The 21217-nt window shown below is 42.5% G+C and overlaps 1 protein-coding gene across 1 annotated transcript in view; it reads right to left on the reverse strand.

Annotated features, from left to right (window-relative positions):
• Positions 1–3757: 3757 nt before the first annotated feature.
• Psmd11 (proteasome 26S subunit, non-ATPase 11) overlaps positions 3758–21217 on the reverse strand; it is a 34264-nt gene continuing 16804 nt past the window's right edge. The window contains exons 4-14 of the mRNA XM_008848172.3: positions 20708–20779; positions 19941–19998; positions 14632–14826; positions 12992–13136; positions 11005–11065; positions 8281–8343; positions 6666–6791; positions 6171–6206; positions 5867–5918; positions 5367–5509; positions 3758–5246 (exon numbers count right to left, since the gene is read on the reverse strand). Coding sequence (XP_008846394.1) covers positions 5367–5509; positions 5867–5918; positions 6171–6206; positions 6666–6791; positions 8281–8343; positions 11005–11065; positions 12992–13136; positions 14632–14826; positions 19941–19998; positions 20708–20779 — 951 coding nt within the window. The 3' untranslated portion in view covers positions 3758–5246. The remainder of the gene's footprint in view (positions 5247–5366; positions 5510–5866; positions 5919–6170; positions 6207–6665; positions 6792–8280; positions 8344–11004; positions 11066–12991; positions 13137–14631; positions 14827–19940; positions 19999–20707; positions 20780–21217) is intronic.

Below are 21217 nucleotides of genomic sequence, written 5' to 3' on the forward strand. Positions count from 1 at the left end.
CGCTGGGTAATCTATAAATTAGCCTACAAAACTGGAGGCTAAACGTCCAAGATCCCGCGGTAAAATATGCTGTGGTGAGTGGGCATCTGCTCAAAGGAGCTTTCCAGGCTTCCACTCACAGTGGGGGGCTGGAGGACAGGCAGTAAAAGTAGTACTTGTTGGGCTGAAAAGATGGCTCAGCAGTTAAGAACACTCACTGACTGCTCTTGCAGATGACCTGTTTGATTCCCAGCACCTACATGGCAGCTAATGCTCATCCTAATGCCAGGGAGTCCAACACCTCCTTCCGACCTTAGAGGGCATTTCAGGACATGGGTACACTTACACACATGCAGGCAATACACTCATACACATAAAATAATTTTAAAAATTAAACATTTAAAAAGTACTTGTGGGATTGAGAGGTGCCAAGCTGGCTTTTTAACAACCTACTCTCCCCATAATTACCCACTCTCTGGCAAGAACTACATTAACCCCTTCAATGAGAATAGTTGGATCTGCAAGTAGCTTTTCGTGAGGTTTTTGGTTGTTTTTTTAAAAGTCAAGGTCTTGGGGCTGGAGAGATGGCTCAGCAGTTAAGAAGACTGACTGTTCTTGCAAAGACCCGGGTTCGAATCCTAGCACCCACATGGCAGCTAACAACTGTCCATAACTTCAGTCCCAGGGGATCTGACAGCCTCTTCTGTCCCCCAAGGGCATTGCACAACACGGGTGCACTTACCTACATGGAGGCATAACACTCATACACATCAAATAAAAATAATAAAGTATTTTTTTAAAAAGACAAGGTTGCATGGCACACGCCTTTAATCCCAGCATTCGGGAGGCAGAGGCAGGCGGATCTCTGTGAGTTCAAGGCCAGCCTGGTCTACATAGTGAGTTCCAGGACAGCTGGGGCTACACGGAGACCCTGCTTCAAAAAAGACCAAAAAAAAAGGCAAGGCCTCAAGGCTGAAAAGATGGCTCAGTGGTTAAGAACACTGGTTGTTCTTGCAGAAGACCTGGGTTTGAATCCCAGCAGCCACACGGCAGCTAACAACTGTCTGAAACTCCAGTCCTGGGGATCCAACAGCCTCTTCTGACCTCCGCGGGCATTGCAAGACATGGGTGCATGCAGGCATTACATGCATACACGTGAAATAAAAATAATAAAATTTTTTAAAAAACTTCTGGCTTATTCTTTAAAAAAAAAAAAAAAAAAAAAGGTGTCACTATGTAAGCACTGACTGGCTGGAACTCTTAAATCTTCCTCCTTCAGTTTCCAGTGCTAGGATTACAGACATACACCACCATACCCAGATCTACTCTTAAGATCCCTCTCAACAACATTGGGGACCAAGCCTCCTGAGTTTTAGTTGAGCCAAACAGCAACCCTAGAGGTTCTTCAAATAGAGCTGAATTTACTCTCTTCATCACTGTAAGCTGGAAGACATCTTCCTGGGGTCCTTCAGAACCCCTGGCCCAATGCTGAAAGCTAGCTGTTCTTCCTCTAGCCCCTAGTGGAGAGACCCAGCTCCTCGGCTGACTTCATGTTTATGCTCCCCTTTAAATTCTAGGGTTGAGGAAAGGGTAAATGTTGTCTGCTTCCCTAATTATACCCAAATCTCTTAGGTTGTAATCCACCCATTAGAAAACCTGGGCCTGCTGTTACTTGTAATTCTGGATTTCAGCTCTATTCCAATTCATCCTAGTTTCCGTGGACCTTCCCCAGTCTGGCTGCTGCACTCACGTCTCTTGCTTTTGTCCAGCCAGCCCTTCCCCAATGCCTTCAAAAGGCTCTCCATGGAACTACCCCAGACTCCACACGTCAGGGGCAATTGTGTTTCAACAGAACAGATACAGGATGGCACTGCCAGAATACATCTGAAGAATTTATCAGGAACCCTAACCCACCTAGGTCATACCTGGTAAGCGTGTTTCAAGGCATCACAAAGTGCCTCTGCTCACATTCAAACCCACCTCTGCCTACCCACCCCCAGGTCCCATCACTGTACTAACAAGAAAGCAAGGAAGAAAGGGCAACAATGTGCCAAAAATGGCAGAATCAAGAACCCAGAAGGCAGACCCAGCCCAATGATGCAGGGCTGTTTTCCTCCCAATATTCAAGAGACAACTACAGGAAAGAAGTGAAATTTCTACTCTATCAGCAGCCTACTTACCCTAGAGCCTATCTCTAGCTGCTTGTTAACTGCCTTGCTGGGCTGTGCTGCCCATGCAACACCTCAGTAGAATCTGTTCTGTATATCGTACTTTCCATGTCCTGAGGATGGGAGGCCAAGGGAACAGTTAGCTTACATGGGCCAGAAAGAGTTCCAAGTAAAAGCTGCATGACCCTGGTTCTCGAGGAAGTCTTTTTCAGGGATCAGAGCAGCATCTAGTGGCTCTTCTGGGCAACACAGGTTATGTAACCTGCATACAGCAGAGCAGAGCAGCCCCCCAGTACCAGCAGTCTCATTAATACTTTGAACGTTAGTGCCTAAAAGGGGCCCTCAGCAGCAGACTTCCTACACTACTTTATGTGAGACCTGAGAGAAGGGCACAACCCCTGGTCTAGAGCTGCACTGACCAAAACAAACGCAGTGGGAGCTCTAACTGCCAGCCACAGGGGTAATGTGATCTTTTCTAGTAATCACATTTTACAAAGTAAAAAACAGCTGAATTTAATATTTAACCCAGTAGACCCAAGATATGTCAACAAACAAACATGAGACAGTTTACATTTCTTTCACACTAAGCTTTTAAAGGCTGCTTTATGATTACACTGTAGCACATAAGTTTGAATCAGCCACACTGAAGGTTTGGATGGCTATACAGGACTAGCAGCTCTGGCCAGACAGTTCAGGTCTAGTCACTACACTGAGACTGAGAGGGGCACAGAGAAAAGGGCTACTAACTATTCTGAGCTGCCGGGGCTTTCCTAACTATGGAAAACCCTCTCTGCTCCAGTTCCATATTATTACGGATTTTTTTTAAAGGCAGGGTCTCCATGTAGCCCCAGCTGGCCTGGAATTCGCTATGCAGACCAAGCTGTATGTCCTTGAACTCCAGAGATCCACCTGCCTCTGCCTCCTTAGTGCTGGAATTAAAGGCGTGTGCCACCACACCCGTTTAAAAGTTCTTTAATAGATACAAAACTTTCTGTTAAGTAAAATTATACACAGAAACACTACTACAACTAAGAGCAGCAAAACTGCTCAAACTGCAGAGGTATTTAGCAAGTCCCCCAGAGGCCCCAGAGGCCCTCAAAGACCCATTCTGGAGTCTGAGGGCAGTATGAAAATGGCTGCTTTTTAAGATTCCAAAAGGAAAGTAAACCACAGCTGGTTATCAGGACTCTTTGGCACTTTTTCTTCCATCGCTTCATTGGACTTTCACATCCCAATTACCTCCCACAGACCAGGAAACAGGCTTGGAAGAACTACTGCCCAAACCCAGTTGTCCTCACTGGGCCATGCTGCCCAAAGAGATACCTGAACTCCAGTGCTAACTTCCTCACAGGTCAACCTGCTGGCCAAACACATCCAAATTTGGACTCCCAATGTGGCTACAAGACCACTAAGCAAGTGAGGTAACAGAGCTTTGACCAATTCAGAAGAGCTGGACTAGTGTTGCTATACAGAGCTGTTTGAGTTTGCTTGAAAATCCTTTCAACACTCAAGAAAAAGACACCTTTTGAAAAAAAAAATTATTTTTATTGGAACTCATCTGAACATCAGATATACCTGGTGTTGGTTAGCAAGAACCGTTTGTACATTTGATATTGATGGTGCCAAAACCAAAACAGTGACTGGACATGATGGGGAGAAAAGATGGTTGAGAACAAAAACCTGATTTTTGAAGAGGAAAATAAAAGCCAGTCAGATTCAGTGAAGATGCAAAACCTGGTACAACAAAATCCTTTTACAAAATAGAAATTTATTACGAAAACCTGGAAGGATAATCTGAGAAAGGTAAAGAAAGAGAAAAGGAGGCCGGCAGGAAAGAGGCAGGAGTTGGGAAGGAAAAGAGAAAAGACAGGGTAGGTGAAAAAAGAAAATACAGCAGGGACAGCAAAAGTGCAGAAGCTTACCTGCCCAAATGGCATTAAAGCCTTGCTAGGTAATCACAGCAGAAAACAAAGCATGCTGAAATACAGTGCTCTACTCCCATCCGCTCAAGTTCTAAGAGGTAAAGAAGCTCCCTGGGAAGGGGACATGAGGTTGCTTCAAACCCAACAAGGAAAATTAAAAATTAAAAAAAAAAAATTTAAAAAAAAAAAACAAAAAAACAACCACACCCCACAGTCTCATTTCCAATGTTCACTGTTTTATAAAGGAATAAATCCATCTGACAGCAGGAGAGAGGAGTGGAACAGGGAGAGCAGCAGATGGAGTTTTAGACAGCCCAACTCCTCTAGAGGGGAGGAGAAAGGATATGGTCTCCTGGCTGAGAGAGGAAAGAGGAGGAGGAAGAGGAGAGAGGAGAGCAAAAGAGGAGGGGTAGTTAAAACACTGATGTCTAATCTAGTTACTGTGTTTAAAAAGCCACATGCACAGCAGCCCCCTGGGGGCTGAGGGCCCACACTGCTCCCCGTGTGGCCGTGGTAGACACTAGCTCCTGGCCTTGTCTCCATTCTTTCACAGGTCAGAGCAGAGCGGTGCACGTACTGCTGCTGTGGCGGCGGTGACAGCACAGCGGGACCTTCGGCTGTCTGCTGGAGCCAATGTCAGAGGAGGGAAGGGTGGACAGGGCAGATGTCAGGGGAAAAAACACCGAAACGCCTCGTTTCAAATAAAAAAAGAAAACAGCAGTCTATACACAGTTGTTTGTTTTGGTTCAGTACAAACAGAATAAAAAGTCGTTGCTTTTGATGGTCAGCAAACACCCAATTCTGAAGAGGAGGAGAGGTGAGGCCCAGCAGATGGATTAGGATCCCCAGTGGTTGGCAAGGTGCCTGGCTTTGTGGCCCTCTCCCAGGAGGCAGAGAGCACAGCTTTAGGTAGTGTAAGCCTTTTTCCTTTTATTTAGAATCTCTTTTTTTTTCTTTTTCTTTTTTTTTAAGCAATTTCCCCATTCCCATGGTGGGCCAGTGAAGATTACATGAGAATCGGCCCACCTATTGGCCGGGATACAGATGCACCAAATGAGGATTAAAAACTTTCCGAGCGAAAAGTAGAACAGAAAGAAAAAAGAATCTCCTAGCATTTTCCCCAAGGTTTCACTCTCCCGCCACACACACTCTCCAAAGGACTGCTACAGATCCAACTCTGCAAGAGAAGACAGAGCAGTGTCAATCAGGAAGTTGTGAGGACACCAGAAGGAGGTTTTCAGTCTCGACAGGCAGAAGAAAACGCTGCCTGGCCCTAGACCCCGGAGCTGGCACTCACCTATGTCAATTTCTTGGCTTTGTTGTAGAGGGAATCCACTACTTTACTCATGTTCTGAATTGTTTCCAGAGCAGCTTCATAAGTTTTATCTACTGGGGGTTCATCAAAAATAATCAGGACACCCTCCCCCTGGTCCAAAATCCCTGCAAGAAACACAAGAACAAGCCAGGTAAAAGGAGACATTCGACATAAAAGCAATTTGAAGAAGCCCACTCCCTTGATGCCTCTTCTCCAGTAAAGGGAACTACAACTTATCTCCGTTCCATGGAGTATATTTACTACATAGGGATGGCGGGGGGGGGGGGGGGGGGGGATATGGAAGGGGGAATGTGGCTTAGGGAGTCCCGGCGCGGAGAGCTGCGCTATAGACTTACCCCAAGGGGGGGGGGGGGGGGAGGAAGCGGTGTCACAAGAAAACTGAACACCTGCTTTAAATATATACCTCTTTAACCATATTACCACAACCAGCCAGCCCCCTTGCCTGTGTGACTGTTACTTACCATGAAATTTCTTGTCAAGAATCATCTGTGATAATTTCCTTTCTACCTCGGCCTAAAATCAAAGCACATGATTAAAGGGACCAGTATCCATTAGTCAGAGATCACCCTGACACAAAAGCTTTGTAAGAAGGAGTCTTAGAGCAAATGGACTAAGCAAAATGGCAACCAACACAAACCCAGCTAAGCCCACTTTCCCTGTTTCCTACAGGGAAGCATGGAAGAATTCCACTAAGACCCATCAGCTGCAAATCCAGCCCCTCCATAACTCTTCCCCATCCCCTACCCAGATAGCCTGTAAACTTACCTTGGAGAGTTTGATGAGGCTAGATATGTGTTCAATCTAAAAGGAAAGGCAGAGAGACAGCAACACTGAAAGTTATACTTTTTAACCTCCAATATAAAAAAGGGGGACAGAGAGAACGGCTGTGTCTCTTGAGTCTGCTGAATATCTCTCAAGGCCATACTTAGTGTTCTTGTGACCTAGCCACTTTCCTGCCCGTCATCATCACTACATGGAACATACTTGTGGTCCCACATACCAAATACAGAAAGTGTTTACAGCATACACCAATGACTACAAAGGCAAGGAAGGGATGGTACTCAAACATAAGCTTCTACCCCACCAGCATCCTTCATTCATTTCCCATCAATACAAGCCCAAGCCCTTGGTGGCCTCATATCCAGCAGACACACCCTTGAAAGTAAGTTCCTATTTTGGACAGATGTGGCAAAAGAGGTGGCTGCAGTGGTAATGTCTAACACAAAACTGTTCAAGAGCCCCCAGAAAAAATCTTCTTACCTGTACTCGGGAAAAAGGCTCAATGACTCGGATCAGATTCTGTTCCAGTAAGTTATCGTACAACTTGGCCAAGTGTGTGCTGATGATTGGGTCATCCCGGAGCTCTGCCCGGTAGTCTGTCAGGGCCTACAAAAGGAGCTCATAGCAGAGAACAGCACAGAGAAGCACTCTGAAGTCCCACTACTCCTAGCTGCTGGCTCTGTAACTATACAGTTGAATAAAGTTCTGGGAGATTTGGGGGGATGAAAATAAGCTATGAAAAAAGAAGGCTATCAAGAACTCAGGGCTGGAGAGATGGCTCAGCAGTTAAGAGCAGTGGCTCAACACCCACATGGCAGCTAACAACCATCTGTAACTTGGGTTCCAGGGGGATCCAAACACCCTCTTCAGATCTCTGCAGATATCACATGACCTAAGTGCACTTAGATACATGATGCAATACACATAAAAATAAAAACAATTTTAAAAAAATAACTAAAGGCCAGGCATGGTGATGCATTAATCCCAGCTTGGGGGTGGGGGGTGGAATGTAGAGGCAGGTGAGTTTGAGGCCAGCCTGGTCTACATAGCAAGTTCCAGGCCACCTGGGGCTGCAGGGAAACCCTGTTTCAAAAAGAAAAAAAATAAGAAAAATAAAGCAGAGAGCCACCATATTTCTATCTAAAATTCTTGTGGCTAAAGTTCAAATCATGTAAGCCTCAAGAGCAGCTCAACTTACAAAACAAATTAACTGCACAAATATTTTTTCAGCACATATTTCAAAGAATTGTGAAATTAAATAATGAAAATGTCAAATTCCTCAACTAGTTCTCTGGAGTTTTGCAAGGAATATCAGTATAATATGGGTCTGCAGTCAAAACAGAATACCATGCTATTTCTGTCCCAATTATCTGAACACAGAACCCTTTTTCCAAGGAACCATGTGGGATAAAAGTGTTCCATCGGATACCCCAAATTTTGTGACAAAATTAGACTATCATATACCTAATATTTTTATCTTTCATGATGGTTTCAATATCCAAGTCTTACATTCGCTCTGGTCCAAGATATTAAGCAGACAAATCATACCAAACAAGAGGCAACAGGAAGAGGAAAGAACTTCTAGGAAGTGACGACTATTGGGGCCGGTCAGAACCATGTGGCTCCATATGGCTCCATGCACGCTACCTTTTACTGTAGATCTAGGTCTGGTTTCAAAGCTGGTTGGTATATTCAGACTAAGAGAGCAGAGGTTCTGAACATACAAGTCTCAACCTAATACTTAAAAAAGTGTTGCTCCTATTTTGAATCTTCCCAATGAACAAAAGAAAACCTACAGCATCATCCTGAGGAAGTTTCTCTAAGGAGAAATAAGCATATCAAGACTTCTGTATTAGAGCCAGGTATAGTGACTCACTCATACCTATAATCCTAGCACTTGGGACTCTGAGGCAGAAGGACTGCGGCGAGTTCAAAGCCAACATGAGCTACATGTCTCAAAAAAATAAAACAAACTTCTCTTTTGTTTACAGAAAAAAACAGACCTGGGCTTTCTGGCATTGAAGGAATGAATGCCTACAGCAGTACTTAAATGTCCTACTCTTCCCATTCTCTACCAATTCAATACCACACTCACCTTTTCAAAATCTGCCAGCGATCTGTTCTTACTTGCTTGAGCCACACATTTTAATGCTTCTGTCTGAAAGTAAAAGAACACATCATGAAAGTGATCTATTCTGCATGCTCACATATACCCAAGGTCTGTTATGCACCTCTGTTATAAGAAAAGAACCTACCCCACCATCACTTTTTTTAGGGGCCTGGGGAGAAAAGCCAGAAGGACTGAATATCACTGTATGCCAACCAGTTTCCCTTTGAAATGTGAAGTATAAGGTTCTCAAAAGGATAGACCCGGATACAGCATTCTCTACAGAAAATAAGCTAAAAGGGAAAATAACAAGAGAACTGTGATTTCTTGTCCTTCCTTATGTCCGCATCCACCCAATTCTATCTGCCCTTCAACCTGGTCATACCTGGGGTTTATTATCAAGATTTACTCTGCTAGCTTCAATACAAGGCATTGAATGAGATCTACTTCACTGGGGTCCAAGCATTAATAGTCCATGTATTATCTTTGACTATTAAAACTACAAAAGGGGGGCTGGAGAGATGGCTCAGCGGTCAAGAGCACTGACTGCTCTTGTAGAGGACCCAGGTTCAATTCCCAGCACCCACATGGCACTACAAACTGTCCTTAACTCCAGTTCCAGAGAAATCCAAAGCCCTCTTCTGACCTCCGAGGCATTGCACAACACAGGTGCACTCACATACATGCACGCAATACACTCATACACATAAAATAAAAATAATATTAAAAAAAAAAACAAAAACTCAGGCTGGAGAGATGGCTCAGTGGTTAAGAACACTGGTTGTTCTTGCAGAAGACCCGGGATCGAATCCTAGTACCCACATGGCAGCTAACAACGGTCCGTAACTCCAGTCCCAGGGGATTTGACTTCTGACCTCCGCAGGCATTGCACGACATGGGTGCACTTACCTACATGCAGGCAATACATGCATACACATAAAATAAAAACGAATAATTAAAAAAAAAAAAAAACTCTACAAAGGGCCAAAATTCCAAGTACAATGACTATGGGCAACTTCTAACTTAGCTATAGAAAGACACACCTGCCAAACTATCAAGTCTCCACTCAGTAAGAATTCAGCAACATTCATCTTCTAGGTCAGCCTCTTTTTGAGAGCTGTCATCAAGGTACAAAGAAACAGAAGCGCCTTTAATCCCAGCACTTGGAAGGCAGAGGCAGGAGGATCTCTGTGAGTTTGAGGCTAGCCTGGTCTACATAGGGAGTTCCAAGCCAGCTGTGGCTAGAGGGAAACCCTGTCTCAAAAAGACCAAAAAAAAAAAAAAGAAACGGAAGTAGCTCCTACGGCAACCTACATAAAAGTAAGGATGGTATGTCAAGAGCACAGTTTGTCTCTAACATTTGTCCTACAGACAGAATAAATGTCATAATGAAGATGCCCTGGAACTTAAAGTCAAACAACACAGGTTCAAAGTCTGTGCCTACCATCTTAGCTACTTGACCTATTCCTGAAAACCTACTGTATCTAAGCCAGTCTTGTAAGAAAAGTACATCTTTCACCATAGCAATAGCTAGTACTTGAGGTCAAAACTAGGAGCTGACCTGAAATTTCTGAGGATGAAAAGCCAATTAGGAGCATTTGTAAAGAAGAAAGAAATCTTTTGTGGACAGGCCTCCAGAGATATAGGGAGATGGCCAATCTGTCTGTTGTTTAGAGACAGCTGCATTTAAAATCCAGAACGATTACTTTTATTTACTGATGATAATCAAAGAACAAAGAAGGGATAGTAGAGACACCTGAGAGATCATCTTTACAAAGGTCAACCATATGGTCTGAGAAGTTGGATACCTATACAGGCACTAAGGTACCATCAAAAGGTTGACCAACCATCAAAGGCCTCTTTTTAAACCAGACTTAAAAGCAGTGAGCTGAAGGGCTAGGCGTGGTGGTGCACGCCTTTAATTGCAGCACTTGGGAGGCAGAGGCAGACGGATCTCTGTGAGTTCCAGGCCAGCCTGGTCTACATAGTAGGTTCCAGGACAGCTGGGGCTACAGGGAGACCCTGTCTCAAAAAGACAAAAAAAAAGTAGTGAGCTGAGGGGCTGGAGAGATGACTCAGTGGTTAAGAGCACTCACTGCTCTTGCTAAGGACCCGGGTTCAAGTCCCAGCACCCACATGGCATCTACGAACCGTCCTTAACTCCTGTTCCAGGGGAATCTGACACCCTCTTCTGAACTCCTCGGCATTGTATGACATGGGTGCACTCACATACATGCAGGCAATACACATAAAATAAAAATAATTTTTAAAAAAAGTAGTGAGTTGAGAAACAGGTAGGTCTCAAAATCTAGTTTGTTCTTACAAGTAGTCTGACCTTCCTGAAGCACATATGCACCAGGCCTAAGCAGGCTTCTAACTCAGAGAATCAAGATGTCATATTTTTCATGTTAAATCTGTGGGTCAGGCACACAGTAAGTAGATGTGGCCAAAGATAAATGTAACCTAACAGCAAATGCTTCAATTTATTCCTTTTAAGTTCCTCAAATTACCTAAATTCTTTAATAACACCCAACACTGACTTTCTAGGCCAAGAATTTAAGAGTTCCAAAAATGCAGTGAAAGAACTTACAGGAAGGAAACAAGGGGGTGGATGAGTAGGAAGGAGACCTGAAGCGTACTGATCTCATCAAACATCATAAATCTGACAACAAGCTTGTCTCAGAGTACAACTGCAGTCACAACATTCCCTACCTGCCTCCCTGCATACCGAAGTGCAAGCTTCCCGCTCACCAGAGCCTGGACATCTTCTGGGCTAGAAAAAAAGACATACTTGGTCAGTTGCTCCAAGACATTAGGATTCTAATCATAAGTTTAGGTGAAATATTTATAGAATAACATTGTGAAGACCATCCACAAAGAAAAATCAACCCCAGTCCCTAAACCCATCTGTGCCTAGTAACTGTAGAAGCTAGGTTGTCTTCACTCCAGGCCAAAACTAACACTGAAAAGTAAAAACCTCCCAGTTAGAAAGAAAACCCAAATGAACCTACAAAAATCAACCAAACCAACAGGCAGAACAGTAAGTTTAGGTCAAATCCCAGCATAACAGGCCTTATCAAAATACAACCCTGGGACTGGGGCTATAACTCAGTTTCATGTAAGAAACCCTAGGTTTGTTCCCAGCACTGCATAAATCAGTTGTGGCAGCTCATGCCTGTGATCCCAACACTTGGAAGGAAGAAGTAGGTAGAAGGGTCATCCTTGGCTACATAAAGAATTGAGGCCAACCTGGGCTACATGAGACCCTGCCCCGTTCCACCCCCTAAAAAAAATTTTTTTAGCTTTTAAAAAAAAAAAAAAAAAATCACAAGTGGGGCGTGGTGGTGCACACCCTTAATCCCAGCACTTGGGAGGCAGAGGCAGGCAGATCTCTGTGAGTTCATGGCCAGCCTGGTCTACATAATGAGTTCCAGGGAAGCTGGGGCTACGGGGAGACACTGTCTCAAAAAGACAAAAAAAAAAAAAAAAAAAAAAAAAAAAAAAAAAATCACAATCCTGTGTTAGGGATATAGGTCAGTTAATAGAGTGGTTACCTAGAATGCACAAGGCTCTGCATTCAGTCCCCAGCATCACTAAATAAATAAACTTGCTTAATTTATATCTCTGAGGGGCCAGGAAAGACAACTTGGCAATTAAGAGCACTGGCTGCTCTTCCAGAGGACTCAGATTCAATTCCCAGCACCCACATGGCAGCTAAAAAACATCCATAACTCCAGTTCCAGGGAATCCAACACCACCTTCTGGCCTCCACAGGTATTATACACATGTGGTACACTTCATGTACCACATGAAAGCAAGCAAAACACTCATATACATAAAAGTATAATTTTTTTTTTTTTTTTTTTTTTTTGGTCTTTTTGAGACAGGGTCTCCCTGTAGCCCAAGCTGTCCTGGAACTCACTATGTAGACCAGGCTGGCCTTGAACCCACAGAGATCCGCCTGCCTCTGCCTCCTGGAGTGCTGGGACTAAAGGCGTGCACCACCACGCCTGGCTGAAAGTATAAATTTTTTTAAAAATCTCTGTGAGGGGCTGAAGAGATGGCTCAGAGGTTGAGAGCACTGACTGCTCTTGCAGAGGACCTGGGTTCAATTCCCAGTACCCACATGACAGCTAGCAACCATCCATAACTCCAGATCCAGGGGATCCAACCCCTCTTCTGTCCTCCGAGGGCACTGCACAACACGGGTGCACTTACATACATGCAGGCAATACACACATACACATAAAATAAAAAATAAAATATATTTTTAAAAATCTCTGTGAAATCAAGATTCCCAGTTAATCAAAACTTCTTTTATTTCAAATAGAATTTGCTCAGCCCCATGTTGCCCATTCTGGGAGATCAGCTGGCTGGCAGTGACCTATGACCTACTTCTGGAACTCTGTCCTGTGTTCAACACCTGTGAGGACAGAATATTGAAGAGTGAGCAAGATTTCTCCAAGAGAATTCTCTAATAAGGGAGTTTCTAAAATCTGTCTCCCTGAGTTTGAAAGGCTAGCAAACCAAAATGCTATGGAACTGACTATCCCACTATACCTCAACCAGTCCCACAGCCTGTGGCTGTAGCTGTTATCTGTTAACTGGCCAAACTCCCTGCGTAAGCCACCTCTGCCAAGGCAGACAGACTTAGTTGAACAACTAGAGTTCTTATGTTCCACAGCTAATGTACACCTACGTGTTGAGCATGATTTTGCACAGCAACATGTACTTCAGAGATGTGATGGCCTTGGGGCTATCAATGGAGTCATAGCCCTCAAATGCCTCATAGAAGTATGAGTATGCGGTTTTCCAGTCCTTCTCCTCTGCTGCATGGATAATACCTTAACAGTGAAAACAAAGGAGTAAGAATCATAAAAATAGCAGAACCATAAAAAGCCTTAGAAATCTACCCCATATCATCAACTTACTGAAGAGGTCAAGTGAGGACAAAAGACCTATCCCAAGTCATAGCCAGCTAATGAGAACTGGGATCAGAACCCAGGTCTCTGGCCCCTCTGATCAGTGTCACCATATTAAATTCCCAAAGGAGTTAAGAAACCAAACTCGAATCCTAAAAACCATATAGTACATTATTCTTTTCTGTGCTTCTTATCAGCATCCTAGTCCTACTATCATTGGTGTAACCAGAAAAGGTCGTGTTTACCCTCCACATCACTTGTACAGGCCAATGAATTAACCCAAACAGTCCCAAACCACATTTTAATAATATCAACTATGGGCTGGGATGTGGTTTAGCTGGTGCTTGGCTAGCACAATCCCCAGCACCAAATAAACCAGACATGGTGTCTAACATCTATAATCTCAGTACCTGGAGGTAGAGACAGAAGTCAGAAGTTCATGAAACTGTATCTTAAAAAAAAAAAAAAAAAAAAAAAAAAAAAAACTGAGGGCAGGAAAAAAGACTCCATGGTTAAGAGCACTGGCTACTCTTACAGAGGACCTGGGTTCGATTCCCAGCACCCACATGGTCCATAAATCCAGTTCCAGGGATCCAAGTCCTTCTTCTGACCTCCACAGGCGCACAACAGGGGCGCACTTACACACAGACAAGCAAAACACTCATACACATAAAATAATAATAATAATGGGGCTAGAGAGATGGCTCAGTGGTTAAGAGTACTGGCTGCTCTTGCAGAGGACCCAGGTTCAATTCCCAGCACCCACATGGTGGCTATAAACTGTCCTTAACTCCAGTTCCAGGGGAATCCAACGCCCTCTTCTGACCTCTGTAGCACTGTACAACATGGGTGCACTCACATATGTACAGGCAGGCAATACACTCATACACATAAAATAAAAATAATATATTTTAAAAAATTGAACGTTGGACATGGTGGCGCCTTATTATTTTTATACTGAAGCAGCTTTCATGATGATAATGTGCCCCAACATGCTACTACTTTCATTTTAAAATCTTGTCATTTATGGATTTGCATCTATCTATATACAATCGGTGTGTAGATCACTCATAAAGCCAAATTGATAAACTTAACTGCACATGAGCAATATTTCTTTAGGCTAATACCAAAGTTCTCCTCATTAATCCCAATTAGGCTGCTCCTAGTGATCATAACTTTGAATGAAATGATTACTTCTACCTTATGCTATCACCTGTAATAACATAAGAATTAGTATTTTACAACCTGAGAAGCATCTAAGCCTTAAGATTCTGTACCTCTATATGTTAGCTCTAACTCTGTTCCAGCCCTTTATGAAGTTAAAGGCCTCAGCCCCATCCATGTGTTTACCACAGTACTTCCCTACATTCTTCACCCAAGAAATCAATGTAATCCCAGAAACGGTTATTTATGTTACCTGACTGCATGTCTAAGGTGGCCTGCAATTTAGGGGGGCAGTAGATGGCATTTGCTGTGGTTCGAGCAGACGTTAAGGCAGCTCGGGCTTTCGGCAGATTACTTAGAGCATGGTATGTTTTGCTTTCTAAAAGCTGTACTTCCACCAGAAGGGCTTTGTCATCCATCTTTTTTAACTCCCGAAGCAGCTGAGAACCTGGAAGAGGAAAGTATATGGGTATTTGTTTGTTAGCCTTTATCTTTTTCTCTATTTTTAGAGAAAGGTTTGTTTTAGATTTCTGACTGTGTCTGAGTGGGTATATACACATGTGTGTAGAAGTTTACGCACCTCTGTGAAGACAGATGTCAAAAGAGAGCATCGGGTGTCCTCCTCTACCAATCTCCACATATTCGAAGCAGGGTCTCTTCCTAAACCTGGGGCTCCCATTTTCTCAGCTAAACTGGACACTTAACAAGCCCCAGCAATCCTGTAACCACCTCACTTGGAACTAGTATTTTGTGGGGACTCCCTTCTTAGCCTTAATCTTAGTATCATAATACTATGAAATCTTACTCTCCACTCTTAAAACACTAAGGATAAAGAAATTCACCAGAATCTCTGTGAGTTTAAGGCTGGCCTGGTCTACATAGTGAGTTCCAGGCCAGCTGGAGCTACAGGGAGACCCGGTCTCAAAAATCAAGACCAAAAAAAAAAAAAGAAAGAAAGAAAAGAAACCCGCCTAAACTCAGGTTACCTTTAGAGCCCATCCAAGAACTGAGTTTTCCTTTATGCTTTCAAAAAAGAAATATGGATCTTTTTAAAGCTTTTATTCTCTCTAAACACAACACTGGAGCTAAGAGTCCTATAAGCTCACACCTAAGATTTAAATACAGTGGGAATCTCTAGCAATAAAATGCTAAAACTAGTTATCTAGTTCAGAGACTTGAGTTCGCTTTCTCCCTGTCCAGCAATCACAAGACTATATAAGGGGCCCGAGACTTGACTCAGTGGGTAAAGATGCTTGCCATTGAGATGGGTGATCTGAATTTGATCCCTAGGACACACATGATGGAAGAAGTTGTCCTCTGACCTCCACACATGCACCATGGCACATGCACACACACACACACACACCCACACACACACACAAAGACTAAGAGAATGAATTAAATGTAGTTTAATTTTTTTAATTATTAAAAAAAAAAAAAAGACTACGTAAGAAATACTGGAAGCAAATATGGAATGTAGAAGCAAGCTGTCATCCCAGCACTTGGGAAGCTGTGATAGGAAGACAAGTTTAAGGACAGCCTGGGCTACATAAGAACTGGTCTCAAAAAAGCCACAAAAGGGGCTGAAGAGATGGCTCTGTGGTTAAGAGCACTGGCTGCTCTTGCAGAGGACCTGGGTTTGAGTCCCAGCACCCACATGGCAGCTAACGCCCAAGCGTAACTCAAGTTCCTGAGGAATCTAACACCCTCTTCTGACTCCATGGACATTGCACAACATGGGTGCACTTATATACATGTAGGCAATACACTCATACACATTAAAAATAATAATTTTTTTTAAAAATTTTTTGGTCTTTTAGAGACAGGGTCTCCCTGTAGTGGGACTGGCCTGGAACTATGTAGACCAGGCTGGCCTTTAACTCACAGAGATCCACCTGCCTCTGCCTCTGGAATGCTGGGATTAAAGGCATGTGCCAACATGCCCGGCTTATAAATATTTTTTTTGAAGCCACAAAAGAAAAATAGGGAGAAGGAGAAGGAGCAACATAGGGCATTAGGGTTCACCAGGAAAGTAAATAATTTTGGTTATGCCAGTATTCTCCAAATATACCTTATTTTACATCTCAAAAGACTCAAATCCAAACATTTACGTCATATACAAAAATCAACTCTACTTGAATGAATGGCCTAACTATAAGAATGAAAACCACGGTGCATGCCTATAACTATGAGGCAGTGTGAATTTGAGGCCAGACTGGACCACATAATGAATTACAGGCAAAAATGGGCTACATAATGAGACCTTGTATCAAAAAAAGAAAACAGAGAAAGAAATGCAACTGTAAAATTTCTAAAAGAAAATACGAGTTTACTTTATATCTTATACCAATAGGATAAGCAAAAAAAGAATACACAATTACATGTAACTAAAGTGTACTTTATTTTCTTAGAGTGCATGTGTGCACACACAAAGTCAGGGGTCAACTCTAGGTAGTCAGGTCTCTCCTGCCACCTCTAGGATCTAGAAATTGAACTTATTAGGTCCTCAGGCCTGCATGCAAGCACCTTGACCCACTAAGTCACCTGCCAGCCCAAAATGTACCTTAAAGGACACCATCAATAAAGTGAAAAAAACACATCAAGTATGCTGACTCATAACCACAATACCAGGACTTGGGAAGCTGAGGCAGGAAGATCAAGAATTTGAGGCCGGTGGGCTAAGACAATGGCTCAACAGGTAAAGCATTTGCCATACAAATATGAGAACAGAAGTTCTAACTGCCAATGGGAATAGCAGTCTACCTGTAATCCCAGTGCTAAGGAGGCAGAAACAGAGAATTCCCCCAAAAAAGTTGGCTAGCTAGACTAGTTGGATCAGCAAGCTTTGGGCTGAAATAAGACCTTGCCTCAGTATATAAGGTAGAAAGCATTCAAGCAAGATGCCCGATTTCAATCTGTGGCCTCCAAACACATTATATTCTCTCTCTCTCTCTCTCTCTCTCTCTCTCTCTCTCTCTCTCTCTCCCTCTCCCCCTCTCTCCTCTCTCCTCTCTCTCCCTCTCTCCCCTCTCTCTCCTCCTCTTCTCTCTCTCTCTCTCTCTCTCTCATGCATACCACACATACAAACACATGCAAAGAAGAGTTTAAGGCTAGCCTATACTACATAGTGAGACCATCTGAAAAAAAAAAAAAGTGAAGAAGTAACTCACAGAATGGGGAAAAATAATTGCAAATCACAAGTAACTAAATTAAAAATAAGTAAAGGGGGTGGAGAGACGGCTCAGCAGTTAGGAGCACTTACTGCTCTTGTAGAGGACCCAGGTTCAATTCCTAACACCCACATGGCACCTAAAAAAAGTCTGTAATTCTAGTTCCAAGGGAATTCAACACCCTCTTCTGACCTCCAAATGCACTGCACAACATGGGTGCACTTACACACATGCAGGCAATACACTCATACACATAAAATTAATAAAATATTTTTTTAAAAAGACAGTGCTGCCAGGCATGGTGGCACACACCTTTAATCCCAGCACTCCGGAGGCAGAGGCAGGCAGATCCTCTGTGAGTTTGAGGCCAGCCTGTTCTACAGAGTGAGGTCCAGGCAGCTGGAGCTACAGGGAGACCCTGTCTCAAAAAGACCAGAAAAAAAAAAAAAAAAGACAGTGTTGCTGGACATGGTGGTATACACCTTTTACACCTTTAATCCCAGTACTGGGAGGCAGAGTCAGGCAGATCTCTGTGAAATCAAGGCCAGCCTAGTCAAGTTCCAGGTCAACTGGGGCTACAGGGAGACCCTGTCTCAAAAAACAAAAACAACAAAAAGACAGTGTTGATAAGAAAGCAGAGAAACTGGAACGCTTCTCATACATTGCTGGTGAGAATTAAATGGTGCTGCCACTTGGGGAACAATTTGGCTACTCTTCAAAAAACTATACAGTTATCACTTCTAAGTGATCCCCAGTGATCCAGTGACCCCCATTTCTAAGCCTATATTCAAAGTAAAAACAGATCCATGTGAAAAAGCAGTATTTACAGTAACAAAAAAAAGAGAAACAAACCAAAAGTTTTATCAACTGATGAATGTCTAAAATGTAATACAACCAAATACTGATACAACCAAAATACAACCAAAGGCTAAGGATATGGCAAAATGGCTGAAGTGCTTTTTATACAAGCATGAGGACCTGCATTCTGATCCCCAGCACCTACATGAAAAGCCAGGCATGGCAGCATACACATGTGATCCTAGCACTGGGGAGAGAGAGATAGGCTGATTTCTGGGATTTGCTGGCCAATCCATGAACTGCACACTCAGTGAGATAATTTATCTCAAAAATAAGGTAGATAGCAAATAAGGAAAATACCAGATGTTCACCTCTGGCCTCCACACACATGCATACATATACATGTGCACCAGCACACACATGTACACAGGAACATATACTATATACACACAAATGTGATAACAATGGATAATTATTCAGCAATAAAGAAACAACGTATGAATACATGTAAAAAGAAAAAGAAAAAAAAAAAAAAAGGATGAATCCTCAGAACATTACAATAAGCAAAAAAAGCCAATCACAAAAGATGACCATATATTGTAAGATTCCATGTATATGAACTATCCTGAATAGGCAAATCTACAGAGACAAAAGGCACAGGTTATCTAGGCATAGGAAATGGAGAATTTATGAAAAATAACAGCTGCTGGGCATGGTAGTGCATGCCTTTGATCCCAGCACTCCACAGAGGCAGGTGGATTTTTGTGAGTTCAAGGGCAGCCTGGTCTACATAGTAATTTCCAGGCCAGCTGGGGCTACTGGGAGACCCTGTCTCAAAAAAGAAAAAAAAAAAAAGCCGGGCGTGATGGCACATGCGTTTAATCCCAACACTTGGGAGGCAGAGGCAGGTGGATCTCTGTGAGTTCAAGGCCAGCCTGGTAAACATAGTGAGTTCCAGGACAGCTGGGGCTACAGGGAGACCCTGTCTCAAAAAGACCAAAAAGAAAAAAAAAAGTGAATTTTGGAGCTGGAGAGATGGCTAAGCAGTTAAGAGCACCCACTGCTCTTGCAGAATCTCAGCACCCACATGGCAGCTAACCACCATCTGTAACTCCAGTTCCAGGGGATCAGAAGCTCTTTTGGCCTCTGTGTGAATTGCATGCATAGGTACATTTACATACATGCAGGCAAAACATTCATAAACATAAAAATAAAAATGAATCCAAAAAATGCAAAAAAATCTGATACTAAATGTAAAATGCAGAAAGTGAAAAAATTTCAGCTATTTATTTCAATGAAATAAATTTTACTGCTCTAAATTTAAGAAAAAGTTAAAACTAACTTTGTTTTGTAAAATTAAATTTTAATTATAGCTTTCTCAGAACTTTTTTTATTTTCAATGCTTGCTAGGCAAACACTACTACTGAGCTACATTTCCACCCCAGTATCTCAGAACTTTGAACCCAAATTTTATGTGACAAATTTCATGAATGTAAATATGGATAGAATATAAATTATTAACAAATAACTAATAAGAATATCCAAGTTTGGATATTCATTTAGATAGCTTATTAATTTCTATCAGTTTACTTACCCAAATGTAATGCTTCCTGGTACCTCTTGGTATCAAAGTACAAAGACACCAGTCTTGCCTAGGAAAAAAGGCATTGATTGAAGGGAACGGGGGAAAAGCCACAGAAAGAAATCAAAGATTGACAGTCACAGAACTGTCACTGCTGAATATACATGTTGTGATGATAACATCAAGCTCGGCATAACAAATGAGCTAGCCTCCAGTACTGTCTCCTGTTATATCCAACAACTGACTTAACTTCATTATATTGCTCCTTATTTTCCATACTAAAATAACAAATCTGCTTCAAAACATCAGCCAGAAATCAGAACAATTTAAAAGGAAGTTTTAACTCTAGATGTGGTAGCTCACATCTATAATCTTGGGAGATTGAGGCAGGAGATTTGAAGCCATCCTGGGCTATAGAAAAAGATCCTATCTCTTAAAAAAGGAAGTAGACGGTCTGGGTATGCTAGTGCATACCTTTAATCCCAGAACTTAAGAGGCAGAGGCAGGTGGATCTCTGTAAGATCATTGCCAACCTGATCTACATAGCAAATACCAGGCCAGCTGGGGTTACAAAACACAAAGCAAAACACTGTCACAAAAACAAAGCAAAAAACCAACAAACAAACAAACAAACCTACCAAGGCCATTGCCATAACCAGAAATATTAGCAACAATCTTTTCATCACTGAGTAATACAATGTTGCTAAAGATGGGATTATTTATGTTTACAGTTTATCTAATGCTAAAGACAGGAAGTCAGTGATAATGTGAGCACCTACCTCCAATGCTTGGCGTAAGAAAGTTCTTTTCTCTGATTTGGCCCACTCAATGCACTCTAAACACAGCTCTACCTGTAAGAAAGACAGTACATGTAACAGGATGTCCTCATATTCTCCCAACCAACAGTGCTTCGGAGAACAGAAAAACTTTCATTCCCTCCTTATATATTACCCATGTTGCTCTGTTTAAGTGTCCACAGCTTATTCACAGTATCTCAGCACAGGAGAGTTATATCGTAATGAATAATCAACTTGGCTTTTTACAGTTGCGTTCTTAGGACAAAGCTTCCTTTTCAAGCTTCTTCTACCTTCCCAGATAGATAGATATTCAGAACTACCCAATACAAACAGTCCTGTCTATTTTTAGTAATGAAGTATAATTTAAAAACGTCTTATCTTTATGGTAAAGCACAAATCTCTCCCTGAATAGTTGAAAATAGTAATATTCAAATATTATTGTGACTCTACTAGTAGAAAGAGGAATTCCAAGCACAAAGGCCTTGTTCCTAA

The sequence above is a fragment of the Nannospalax galili genome, unplaced genomic scaffold, assembly GCF_000622305.1.
Source record: "Nannospalax galili isolate Female #2095 unplaced genomic scaffold, S.galili_v1.0 scaffold363, whole genome shotgun sequence".
Lineage (NCBI taxonomy): Eukaryota > Metazoa > Chordata > Mammalia > Rodentia > Spalacidae > Nannospalax > Nannospalax galili.